Source organism: Myotis davidii, unplaced genomic scaffold (assembly GCF_000327345.1).
Source record: "Myotis davidii unplaced genomic scaffold, ASM32734v1 scaffold370, whole genome shotgun sequence".
In the NCBI taxonomy this organism is placed as follows: domain Eukaryota; kingdom Metazoa; phylum Chordata; class Mammalia; order Chiroptera; family Vespertilionidae; genus Myotis; species Myotis davidii.
In genome coordinates, this window is record NW_006288615.1 from 9,674,597 (window position 1) to 9,688,031 (window position 13,435).

Consider the following 13,435-nt stretch of genomic DNA (forward strand, 5'->3'; position numbering starts at 1 on the left):
TGATAGCCTCAGTAATCACTCTGGCCTAAACTACAATGCTGATGGTTGTGTCATTTACTGCAGTCTCGCGAACAAGCTAACATAGTGTTTTATAGCAACACAGGAAGGAAGTTTACTGAAAAGTAGCTCTTAATGTGTCCATTTATATCCCACCTCCCTGAAAAGGCCTCAAATCTAGAGAGAATACAGAGTGGAAAATTTCACTCTCAATTTAGACGTCTCTCCAGGCTCCTGGGGAAGATGCTCGCTGGCTTCTGCTGTGGCTGAAACCGAGCTGGAGATGACATGACGACCCCCTGGGCCAACGGCTCGAGGCCAGACTAGAACATGAGCTACTGGACTGGACACATTCTGCCGTATGTCAGGGACATGTTGGTGTGAGAAATAAAAGAAGCCTTTCCTGGAATTGCTGTTGGTCAAAATTCTGATACACTTAGTTGCTCTTTTAGCAGTACCAATTTTAGGGAGAAATTCTGGGGAAACGCCAGAATCTGAGTTAGCATTCTTAGTTGTTATTCCAACAGCTGTTCTATGTTCAGCTAATAGCTGTCTGGTTGGGTTTCTTAGCGCTGCTCCTGACACAAGGCAATGAGGCAGCACCCTACATTAAATCTGACCAAAGTTCTACTTTGTTTAAGCCAAGAAAAAAAAAATGACACTCATCTGCCAATACTGGCAAGAGTAATGAGGGATTCTGGGAAAATACCTTCCAGAAAAATATGTGAGAAAAGGTTAAAGAAAGACCTTTGTCATTATTTTGGAAAATCTGAATTTCCAGGCAGATTCTAAGACATCTCTAGTTATCCCTTCTTCAACCACCTATTTTATCTTGATGAAACCAAGTTTTCAGTAGGTAGAGCATCTTACTAAAATTCACATTACTGAGTTGTGGAGCTGAGGCGAGATCTAGGTAATTATCAAGCATATGGTCCTTGAGAGCAGACAGCCTGCGAGCTACGAACTCACCACTCGCACAACCCGAAACAGTACCTGCACAGTACCTTTCATGGAGGGTGCTGTGTACACGCTCTGCTTCCTCTGCTTAGGGGATGCATTCTGTGACTGTGGACAAAGAGAAGAAGTAAAAGTCTTGTATGTGGATAAAAAGACAATGCCATCAGCCCTGCGAGGGAAATAAACACTGTGCTGCATTTCAAAGAGCTTTCTGATTTCCCTCCTCAGGAAAATTAATCAATGAGAACTCTAATCAGTGGAAATTATAGACATGTTCAATGATATTACAGTCTTAAAAAATATACGAAGCTATGGGGTATTTTTTACCATAAAACTCTTCGTCCACTGCAGTCTTAAAATTGCCTTTTATTTTTTCATCTAGTAACATGATTTTATTTCTAAAAGGAAGAGAAACAGAGACACTAATCCTTTCCATTTGAAAGAAAAACATAAGTGCCAGGACAAAATATACTCCAAAAGCTATGTCCATGGGATGATTATCTTGTTCCTAGGATTGGCAAATGGTTCTGGTGGAATAGTAAGGCGTTGGTCAGTAATACCAACCCTCTGGAATTCATAAGCTCAATCTAATATCTACATTTACTTGGAATTACAATGTTAAGATAATATTTTTTCTATGTTCAAAAGATAAATCCTTTTCTAACAAAACTGCTGCATGACACTCTTACCTAAGCATATTGGGTCGCGATTTTTTTCTCTCAGACGACTCTTGAACAATGCAGGGGTTATGGACACCGAAGGCCCCACCCAGTTGACTTGACTGCCCCAAACTTACCTGTAATTAGCCTTTCAGATGAGCAGATTAAACCAACCACTTAAGGAAAAAAGTATTTTTGATTCAGGGTGGGGAATCTGGAGTTGGGAAATTGGCTTGAGAATGAGAAAATACTGTTTGCAACCTGCAGTTGGTTGAATCTGTGTATGCAAAACCCGTGGGTTGGAGTGTCATCTGTATTCATTGAAGAAAATCCACATACAAATGGACCCGCACAGTTCATATCCATGCTGGGTATGTGTATATATATATATATAATATTATTTATTATAATAATATATATGTGGTCTATACTCAAATCAGACTATGTCTGACTCCTTTTTAATAGTGTGTCAATTTGTATCTTAATATGTAAAATGTAGAATTTTTAGTGTCTGGAGCAATTATTTTTGCTTTGAAAAGCTCAAGTATAAATAGTTACAAGATACTTTTGGGGAATTATTCTACACTTGTCATGTATATTAGAAAGAACATAATGTACAGTCTTAAAAAAACACACACCTAGAAACTGTTTCACAAAGTTGAAAATAGAAATTGAGGCATCTTTCCTGGTACATACTAAAGCTTAATTGTTCTTAAAGTATCATCACAATGTTGGTATTTACCTGATGCAAAAACCATCTATTAAAAAGCAAAAAATAATCATTGGTTAACAAAATTATATAGGTATCAAAACTTAATTTAGCCGCAACTGGTTTGGCTCAGTGGATAGAGCGTCGGCCTGTGGACTCAAGGGTCCCAGGTTCGATTATGGGCAAGGGCATGTACCTTGGTTGTGGGCACATCCCCAGTAGGGGGTGTGCAGGAGGCAGCTGATCGATGTTTCTCTCTCATTGATGTTTCTAACTCTCTATCCCTCTCCCTTCCTCCCTGTACAAAATCAATAAAATATATTTTAAAAAAAACTTAATTTAATGAAATAATTTAATTTATTGTATGAATAACATTTTAACATTTTAACTTTAAAATTATATTTTGACACTACACTGTAAGATATATTTGAGTAGAAATATAGAACATAGAAATATATTGACAACTAAAATCTACTGAAAATAAACAAAAAAAGATTGAAAAATGTCTTAAAATAATAGCTCACTTAGCAAATTAGCAAATTAAGTGGACATGAAATAAATACTAGTATTATTTTTTAAAAGTAAAAAAATTCAAACAAATAATTGTCAAATCCATATCAACCAAAGAAATGGTATAACCAAATTTCTCCAGAATGGAATGTTTTGGTAACAGTCCATTATGCAGAGGTGCAGGCAGGGAGACTCTGCAAAACGGATTGTAAACATGTGAATGATTGACATTTCTGGTGTACCTCTACTGTATTCAGTTCGATCCTCTTCCAGGATTTCTTATATATTTATTTTCACACACATATTCAAAGATCAAGTAGAAAATTAACTCTTTAGAAAAGTCTGTTTTGTAGCAGTAGTAAAACTTAAGTAATAAAAACTATATTTGCGTGAGGGTTCAGTCTCCAAAACATTTTCACATGTATAATTTCATTACATTTTTAGTGTTTTAGTATTTTGTTCTTTCTACATTTTTCTGATTATGTACTATATGCCTACTTATGCAGCCTTTGGGAAATTGACTTCTAAATCTGCATGCAAATTATTAAATATTTGGCTCATTTCTGTGTGCAAGCTTACTCACTTCCTTGCATTCTACATATTGTACATCACCAGTTTCCCTAGCCTCTCCTGGCTCCTATTCTCTATTTGAACTCCTCGATGTGTGTTTGGAGACTCTGCCTCATAACCTGCTCTTGCCTTCATATACCAGAACCTTTTAAGAGGTGCCTGTCCCCATTCTCTTTGCTCCAGAATTCCAACATTGGCTGTCCTCCGCCTGTGATAGTCTTATGCCAGCAGTCACTAAATTGAAATTATCGATACCATATCTTGCCACTAAAAGCAATAGTCTATTTGAGAATTTTTTTCAAGGGTAAGTATTTCTAGATAGAGAATTAAGGTAACCTACAGGCAGAGACTTAATGGCACATTTTACTATGTGTTCATCACAATTATATTGATGTCACATTTTATATCACAAAATCAAATTATAAGAAAACTTACCTCTGCTTGCGTGTTGGCCACCCTCTTGTCATCTATTTCTGCAAGAGAAGTAGGTGCAATTTATTAGAAAGGTGATATTCTTTCTTAGGATATCATTAATATTTTCAGTAACCCAGATCAAAATGATTTAATAATTGCCTATCGATAAATATAAAACCCTAATATGCAAATAGACTGAACAGCGGAATAACCGAACAATCAAACAACCGAACAACAGGTCGCTATGATGTGCGCTGACCACCAGAGGGTGTGCTCGAACATGGCAGGCGTCGGCAGCAAGTGGCAGAGTGAGGAACATGACAGGCCTCGGCCATGGCTGGATGGTACCAGACCAAGGTAGGGCACTGGTTGCTGTCTTTGGGGTGAGCCTCTGGTGGTTACTGAAAATTCTTTGCTCCCAGGCACTGCGGTCTCACCTGGTGCTCACACCTGCTGCCGACGCCAGAGCTGCCGCTCCCACCCACTGCCAGCACCGTGTGGGTGCGAGCAGCATCTGCCAGCCCCAATTACCCCTGAGGACTTCTCTACCTCCCCCTGCTCCTGAGGGGCAATCTGTGAAGCAGCCTTTGCCAACACCTGCTCACAGCACTGGCCCTGCTCTCGCCCACTGCTGGAGCTGGCCCCAATTGCTCAGCACCAACAGTGGGTGCGAGCGGGGCCAGCATCGTCAGTGCGTGGGAGCAGTGGTGGTAGGAGCAGGGCTGTCAGCAGGCAGGAGACCGGGAATCTCAGGATGAGGGGCCGAGAACCGCCCCTGTGCCCACCACAGCCTTGCAGCCCACAGTTCCTTTCAAGGTGCACGAATTCATGCACTGGGCCCCTGGTGCTTATATAACATTTGTGGCTTAGTCTACAGGAAAGGGGAGCAGAAATGAGTTGTTTCCTTCTAAGATAATCTTTTCCCAAAGTTTTTTTTAAAAAGACATTAAAAATATCCCCCTGAAATTCCAAATTTCCCACCTTCCAGCAGTCCAGAAAGTGTCCAAGGAAATGACTCTTAGACAACTACTGGTGTCATCAGCCTCAGGGTGCCAAGCATAAACAACCTGCTCTTCTCATGGATTTTGCTGCTATTGTCTATGGACAGTTGCCTCTGTCACATTTCCTCAAGTTTGCCATTAAGCAGAACAAACCTCCGTTTTCATTCAGCCCAATTACCCTGGCTCTAAGAGAGTCGCCACCCTCTTTTCTATATGCCACAGTTACTTTGTCAGAAATATTTCTTATGACAGTGTGAGGGCAACTTCTGCATAGTCTGTGTGAACAAGTGGTTCGGAGGGAAGAGAGGAGAAAGAGGTCCTCACATAGTCCTCTTTCACCAAGGGAGGACAGTCAGGCCGAGCTTCTTTCCTGCCTCTTCACCTACTTTGCACGGATTCCACCTCTAGGCTTCTTGACCTGGTCACCCTTTCCTGCCTCTGAGGTTGGTCCTGAAGCTGAGAGACTGATCCAAAAATGAGTGAGGAGTTCATCAAAGAATATCTGCTTAATGATATAGATCTGTGTTTATGGACATAAAAACATGTGCTATATAAATGAAAAGGATTTGGAAACTATATTATGGCATTTTAGTTTATGAATGATAGAAAATATCAATAAAGAGATAACAGAGATGCCGAAACCGGTTTGGCTCAGTGGATAGAGCGTTGGCCTGCGGACTGGGGGATTCCAGGCTCGATTCCGGTCAAGGGCATGTACCTGGGTTGCGGGCACATCCCCAGTAGGAGATGTGCAGGAGGCAGCTGATCAATGTTTCTCTCTCATCGATGTTTCCAACTCTCTATCTCTCTCCCTTCCTCTCTGTAAAAAATCAATAAAATATATTTTTTTAAAAAAAGAGATAACAGGGAAATGCATAGATATAGAAAGGATATATACCAATATGTTAAATGTAATTATCTCTGGGTATTTGAATAACACATTTTGTCTTATTTTTATCTGCATTGTTTGCTTGTTTTACAGTAAATATGTATCTGAATGTATATGGATATATAGTAAAATTTTTATATATAGTAAAAATTATATATATAGTAACATTTTTATATAAGTCCATGATACATAAAGTTTTTTATTTCATATCTTAAGAGACCAAAATAGCCAAACAACTAGAATGAATAGTATATATAACTATTGTTTATTCTAATATTATCTTGGTTACTAGCTTTTAAAAATTTATGAGTTTTATCTCTCTTGTATAGGGGAAGGCAGACAGGAACTCCTTAGTCGGGGACAGCAATCACAATTGTTTAATGTAACCCCTAGAAGCATTTGGCTCATAATCAGGCAGTTGTGAATTGAACAATTCTAGCTAGTAATATGAAATCTTTACTAACACCTTTTAAGTAAATATCAAATATGATCGACCCTAACAATGCATGTATGGTGAGCCAATGGAGTTTCTTAATATTTTGTTTATGCCTTAGCAATTTTAAAAATCTAACCCAGGACTTATAAACTATTATTTAAGCAACAAAAGGAAGTCCAATCATCCAGCTTTATACTTTTCTATTGTCTATTTATAAGACATAACGTACGCTAAAGCAGTGTCTTTCTAAGGCAAGTGTGTGGGTTTTACTCATTGCATAATTCCATGAAAAAGGTTTCTATTCTTTGTGAATTTTATTAACATAAATTGGCTGTTTTTTCATAAATACAAAGATCGAGAAAATTCAGAACTGTGTTCTTGAAATTAAAGAGTAAAAATTACATGACTTTTAAGTCAAAGCAACTCAGACAAAAGTACAAGCCAAGCCAAGAATGGATCATAGATGCTTTTGAGATCCACTAATGTAAGTAAATTTCCATTTTCTTTAATTAGATTGTTATTAAATTGGAAAGGTTCTGCCGCCCAGCCACTTCATATAAATACACACACACACACACACACACACACACACACGGCATGCTCATAGAGTACACTGGGAAAACATAGATACAACATACAGACGCAAACACAATGTTCTCTCTAATTTGTACCAAGGAGGTTGTAACTGAAGGAGGAGAGCCGCCAAAATACATATGCACACTTCTCCAGCTCTGTATTCTCTACAAAAACAGTAAATAGAGTTCAGAATATCTCCATGTTCTCTTCAGCGCCTCAACTTGAACTCCCTGGCTAATACCAGAAATGTTTAGAAAGCTAAGTCATCAATGGAATATAAGAATATATTTCTGTCTTTAAATACTGTTTAGTTTTCTCATTAAATAAAAATAAATACCACATTGAGTAGGGTGGAGCACAATCAGTAAATACCTGAGAGATTTGTTAACTGATGGTACATAATCTAAAACTAAAAATATTCTGAAATATGCCGTTGTACCTATTTTAGCTTTCTTAACTATATTTTCCCTTTTTTAAGGGCCATTTGGTCTGAAAGAAGAAATTCCTTGCTTTGAGAGACAATTGTATAAGTCATCTAAGCATAATGTTTCAAAGAATATTGTTGTCATTGAAGATGGAGATGGGGATAAAAATAGCCTAGAAGGTTTGAGTATTGATTAGTTAGAATACTCTTGAGACATTTAAATTCATGAAAGGAATAGGACATACTCAAGTCAAAGCAACTCAGACAAAAGTAGTACAAAGTAAGCCAAGAATAGACCATAGATTTTTTTGAGATCCAGTGAAGTAAGTACATTTCTATTTTCCTTAATACAGTGTTATTAAATTGGGAAGATTATGTAGATATGCACATAAACTGCAACCACAATTGTCTCTTTTAAATTAAATTAAATTTTTTTCATCACCATTTATCCCCTCTATGCCTTCTTCCACTCTCCTGCCACACTGTTGTCCATGTCCATGAATTCTCTTTTTTTTTCTTTTTTGCTCAAACCCCCCACCATACCCCCCAACACCTTTCCACCTTCATCAGAGCTATCTGCCTGCTCTGATTTTGAGAAGATGAGTAGTAATAAAAAAGTGCTTATGAAAATAAAGTCTAAAAGAGAAGGAAATAACGAAGACCATGATCAAAGAATAAGGAAAAGTTTCTGAACACCAACAGAGTGAGAACTACAAAAACTAAGATGTGGGCAAAATATAAAGAAATAGAGAACCAAGGAAAGACTAGAGAATCTTGATTGCAGCTGACCAAGAAATTTGTTTCTTGATGAAAGCACTAGAGAGCACACATAATTCCTAACATGATTCTTCTACTTTTCTGTCTTGACCATCGACAAGTCTCTTTATTTAATGAGCTTTGAGGTTTTTCCTATCTGTGAAATGGGGTTGGAAAAGCATAATAATTCTCTGTCTTCCTCATTTCATCCTAAGCTTGTTTTTAGGAATAAAAAATGTGAACAAATTGGAGCATAACGCCCCACTCCTTAAGTATGGGGTGCACATAGAGAAAGGAGACATAATATTATAAACACCTAATAGTAGATCATTGAAATATATGAAGTAAAAACTAATGGAATTAAAAGGATAGTTCTACAATAATAGTTGGAGATTTCGATACCTCATTCTCAATAATGGGTAGAGCAACCAGAAAGAAGACAAGTAAGAAAATAGAGGTTTTTAACAACCTAATTAATGAAATAGGCAAAATAGACAGTAACAGAACATTTACTCTATAATAGCATACATAATTCTTCCCAAGTGCACATGGGATATTTTCCAGAATAGACCACAAATTAAATCTCAATAGATGTAAAAAGATATATATCAAAAAATTATCTTCTCCAACCACAATAAGATTAAGTTAGAAATCAATAACAGCAGTAAAACTAGAAAATTTAGAAATGTGTAGAAATTAAACAACACATTCTTAAACAACCAATGGATCAAAAAAAAAATCATAAACACAGAATATCAGGGCTCAAAGGATACAGCAAAGGCAGTGTTAAGAGGAAAATTTATAGCTATCACTTCCCACATTAAAAAAAATTAAAATCAGAAACTTAACTTTATAATTTAAGGAAGTAGAAAAAAATAACAAACTAAATGCAAATCTGAAGGCCTGAGAACCAGGGAGATTGATAGTATAAGTCCTGGTCCAAGTCCCTTGAGCATTCCGGCTTACACCAGAATTCTTACTATTGCCACCGCCGCCCAGTTCTCAGGCCTTCAGATTTGGACTGGAGTTACACAACCGGCAGATGACAGATCGTGGGACATCGTAGTCTCTGTAATAATGTGAGCCTATCCCTCATAATAAATCTCTTTCCATATTTCTATTTATATCCTATTAGTTCTGTTTCTCTGGAGAACCCTAACTAATATAATCATCAAAAATGAGAAAGCATGAGAAAGTGTCATAGCCTAAAAGAGACTAAGGAGGCATGACAACTAAATGTAATGGGGTATCCTGAAAAAGAGCATTGGATAAAAACTAAGGCTAGCTGAATAAACTATGGATTTCAGTTAATATGTCAATATTGGGAGATTAATTGTAACACTATAGCACTGTAATGACTAAAGCAGAATGTTAATAATAGGGGAAACTGTGTGATGAGGGGGATAAATGGAACCTCAGTGTGCCCTCTGTGGAATTTTTCTCTAAAGCTAAACTCTTCATCTGTTAATAAATAAAATAAAGAAAAATCAGGAAGCACGAATAAAAAACATCCTATGAATATGCTTTGCTATTGCTGTTGGGATTCTGTATGTGATTTGAATGACACCAGATAGTCATTATTAAAAAGTAAGTAATGTAACTGAAAGGAAGTTAATGAAAAAATATAATTTAAAAAAATGTTATACAGGATTAATTAAAAGATGAGATAAAAATGACAGATAAAGGTTATAAAGGGAAATTTTCAATGTTCAATTAAAGTTGTTGAAAGGTTATGTAAGCAAGGGCACGTTAGTGGAAAATGAGGAGTGAAATGATTTCTAAACAAGTCCAGTGATAATGGGAGCTCTTTACTTTTATTTATTTACTGATTAAATGTTGAAAGAGAAGGAACAAAGTGTACAAGAAAATACTAGTTGTACCTGTTTGATTATACCTGCCCTGGGCTTGCTGCTTCTGTGTGTTTGTTCCTCATACCCAAGTGTTGCTTCCCTCAATACTACTACTCCCGAAGTTCCATCTCCTCTGGCAACTCCCACCCAATTCATGTCTCCCTCTTCTCAATTAGGAGTCACCTTCTTCCAGCCGATAACCACAGCACTTTCTCTATGCCTGTCACGTAGTATTCATCATTATAAATGCTGTACTGAGGCCATTATTGTTTTATCTCCTCAAATAATCTCTGAAGGAATGAGGATTGGCCTCCATGTTTGATTTTTCCACAGCTCTTAGCACGGTAGCATAACTGACACATGATAACAGGTTGTCAAATAAATATATGTTAAAGCTTATGTTTTATAAAACAAGATCTTCCATTTGCTGCTTCTCTATATTACAAAATACAATAATAGTGCAATTAGTTAGTCATACTCAATGAATAGTTTTAACATATAAGTATTTGATGTCTAACCTTTTTGCATACACCTGAAACTAATACTAAATAATATTGAATATAAACTATCATTGAAAAAAAAAAGCAATGGAGAAAAATCAGAAAAAAACACACAGAGAATAAATCACATAAACATTTAAAATTTTAACGGTAGCATAACTGACACATGATAACAGGTTGTCAAATAAATATATGTTAAAGCTTATGTTTTATAAAACAAGATCTTCCATTTGCTGCTTCTCTATATTACAAAATACAATAATAGTGCAATTAGTTAGTCATACTCAATGAATAGTTTTAACATATAAGTATTTGATGTCTAACCTTTTTGCATACACCTGAAACTAATACTAAATAATATTGAATATAAACAGTAATTGAATCAAATATAAATAAATAAATGAAAACAAATAAGTATTTTATTTGCAAATTTGTTAAACAGAGGCTGTGACTTCTATTTCTTTACATCTGTTTACCAGGTCCAAGGTCATGGTACAGGCACTACAGGAAATACTGTTCAAGTAATTTAAAAGGTAATCTTGGAGGTAAAACAAGGATATATATCATTTGTTTTATTGATTTCTAGAGATTGGGGAGATATCTGGGTCAAGGACAATATATATCATAAGAGAAATTAAAAATAAGTAAATTAATGGTAGATAAAGTCAAATGTAATATACTATTTTTATCAATATCAGCCTATGACAATAACTAAAAGATTGAAAATGCAGTATTTATTCAGAATACTGGCTACACAAGAGCCACTGATCCATATACAGAATGCTTTCATAAGGAGAGATCTAGTTTCTTAGCATACACCAAAAGATACAGACTTCTGATGAATTTAGATAACAGAGAGCCATTTAAATCTTTATTTTAGGCAGTTATATTGGAAATGTGAGGAGGAACGTCAGTGTAGAGGAAATTGGTGTACTTCCAATAAAAAGAGCATGCTTTGAAGATTCCCCTGCTCAAAAGCAATAACAATGACAGATTAAATATGAAAAGAGATGACTAACGTGATACACCATAGTCAAAGTTTAGTCTAATATTTCTCTGGACCATAAATATAAGAATAGCAAGATGCACTAAGCAGGTAAAAAATCATGGGCCTGGAAAACTTTGGCCCCAGCAGAAGGTAGAGACAGCTGGTTCTTTTCCTGAGGAAAGGGATTTACCTCAGGAGAAGGAAGGGACAGAGGCCAGGCTTGCTGAGCGAAACTAGAAGCAGGGCTCTGTCGCCTACACTGAGAAAGGACATTGTCTCTGTGTCCAGGAAGACGGGAGGAAGCAGACAACTTGGAACAAGCCACCATGGGCTCCGTGACTACATCGGCTCTGTTTATGAAATAAATCACCATGGAACAGGAGACCTGAGGTCCAAATTCAGATCTGATTCTAGATGAAAGGACTGCGTATGGAATGGGGAAAGACTCAGGAACATGAACAAGGAAAGGTGAGCACAGGTGGTGAGGGATGGGATTCTCACTCACAATGCTTTGAAAATTAAAATATCAAAACATAAGAAGAAAAGGAACCTTTAAGAATGATTGCTAGAAAAGCAATTGGAAGATGAATTTCCTCCAGATAAAATGAAAACTTCAGAGCAATGTAAAAATGTTTTCAAATGAGTATATTTGGGTCCTGGCTGGTATTCTCAGTGGTTAGTGCATAGGCCCAGGCGCCAAAGGGTCGTGGGTTTGATTTCTGGTCAAAGGCACCTACATGGGTTGCAGGTTCCATCCCTGGCCCCAGTCAGGGCTCTCGTGGGGGAGGCAACCAATCGATATGTCTCTTTTTCACTTTGATGTTTCTCTCTCTTCCTCCTTTCCTCCTTCCCTCCCTTCCACTCTCTTTAAAAAGCAATGAAAATAATATCCTCGGGTGAGGATTTTTTTAAAAAAAGAGTATATTTGGGACCCAAGAAGAGATAAAGAAGAAAGTGTATCCATTTTTTAAAAAATCACAAAATGGTGCCCTGGCTGGGTGGCTCAGTTGGTTGGAGCATCGACCCAAACAACCAAAGGTTGCCAGTTTCATTTCTGGTCAGGGCACATGCCAAGCTGCAGGTCTGATCCCTGGTTGGCCCATACAGGAGGCAACCAATCAAATTCCTTCTCTCTCCCTTCCTCTCTCTAAAATAAAAAAAAAGTCCTCATACAAGAATTTAAAATAAAAATGCTCAGCATATCTTTCAGTTAGAATGTTCCACCCCTCTGTGTAATAACTGGGGTTCTCTACATTGGCAGAAAATAGAGATACTCCCCGAAGTCAGTATATATTTTCATTCAGCTTCTTTTTAATCTTTTCTGGCATTACTTTGCAGAAAAAAATTAATTCTGTTCTGTAAAGGAACATAACAGAGAAAAGCCATTTATAGTCCTCTTTTTGAAGTGCCCTGGAGATATAAAGACAAGAACATTAGCACCATCCATGACATTCTCAGAAGGAATTTACCATCAGATTTCTGAAAACAGCAGGGAAATCTAAATGATCAGATTTCCGCTGATTCTCGGTTTTTATGCCTCACATCTTTGAAGGTAGAATCATCTTTTTTTCCAGAGACCCTTGGACCACAACTATGGGCTTTAGGTTTAACAGTTCAAGACCAGTCACTGACCACAAGTGTTCAGAAGTGAATGAGAATAAATCAAATACAAGTGAGAGAAGTGGCTGTGCACAGCTCAGCTCTTCCTTTTACATGTCAACTTGTCATTGCCTTGTGGTTTTAGCGCTCAGGCATAGAATCAGCCAGGTTCAAGTGCCAGAGAAATCTATCATGTGTTTTTTACAGATAGTAGGGGACTAGAATACTCCGTGTTTCTTTTTAGTGGGGCTCTGCAAAATATCCTAAGAGCTCTTTCGCCTCTTAAGCCCCTCTTTCTAACTTATCAAACTCTCACTTTTCTAAAATGAGGTCTATTAGCCTTTTTGCTGAAAGCCTGCCCGGCTTTGTTGGAGGCCTGTCATTTGGGGCCATGAGGTAAGCCATCAGGCAGTGGTTTCAGCTGTGTTTTTCTTTGAGCTCTTAGATTTAGTCATAACTGGGGCCCAAACTGAAACCACCAGAGCCATGAATTTATATGCACTGAAAAGGGGACCCGGGGAGAAGAAACAAACGGGAGGAATAGTTTCACCCTGTTGTGCCAATACCCACACAGCTGTATTTTTCTTAACGATGTTATTT

The 13,435-nt window shown here is 37.2% G+C and overlaps 1 protein-coding gene across 2 annotated transcripts in view; it reads right to left on the reverse strand.

Moving 5' to 3' along the window:
• The window catches only part of PPP1R1C (protein phosphatase 1 regulatory inhibitor subunit 1C), a 102,013-nt gene that overhangs the window by 45,170 nt on the left and 43,408 nt on the right, over window positions 1-13,435 (reverse strand). Inside the window, exons 3-4 of one of the 2 annotated variants that reach the window (XM_006760552.2) lie at window positions 3,838-3,875; window positions 1,002-1,062 (exon numbers count right to left, since the gene is read on the reverse strand). In XM_006760552.2, the coding sequence (XP_006760615.1) occupies window positions 1,002-1,062; window positions 3,838-3,875 (99 nt within the window). Of the gene's footprint in view, window positions 1-990; window positions 1,063-3,837; window positions 3,876-13,435 lie in introns of both variants that reach the window. The other variant, XM_015561953.1, reaches the window with a different exon arrangement.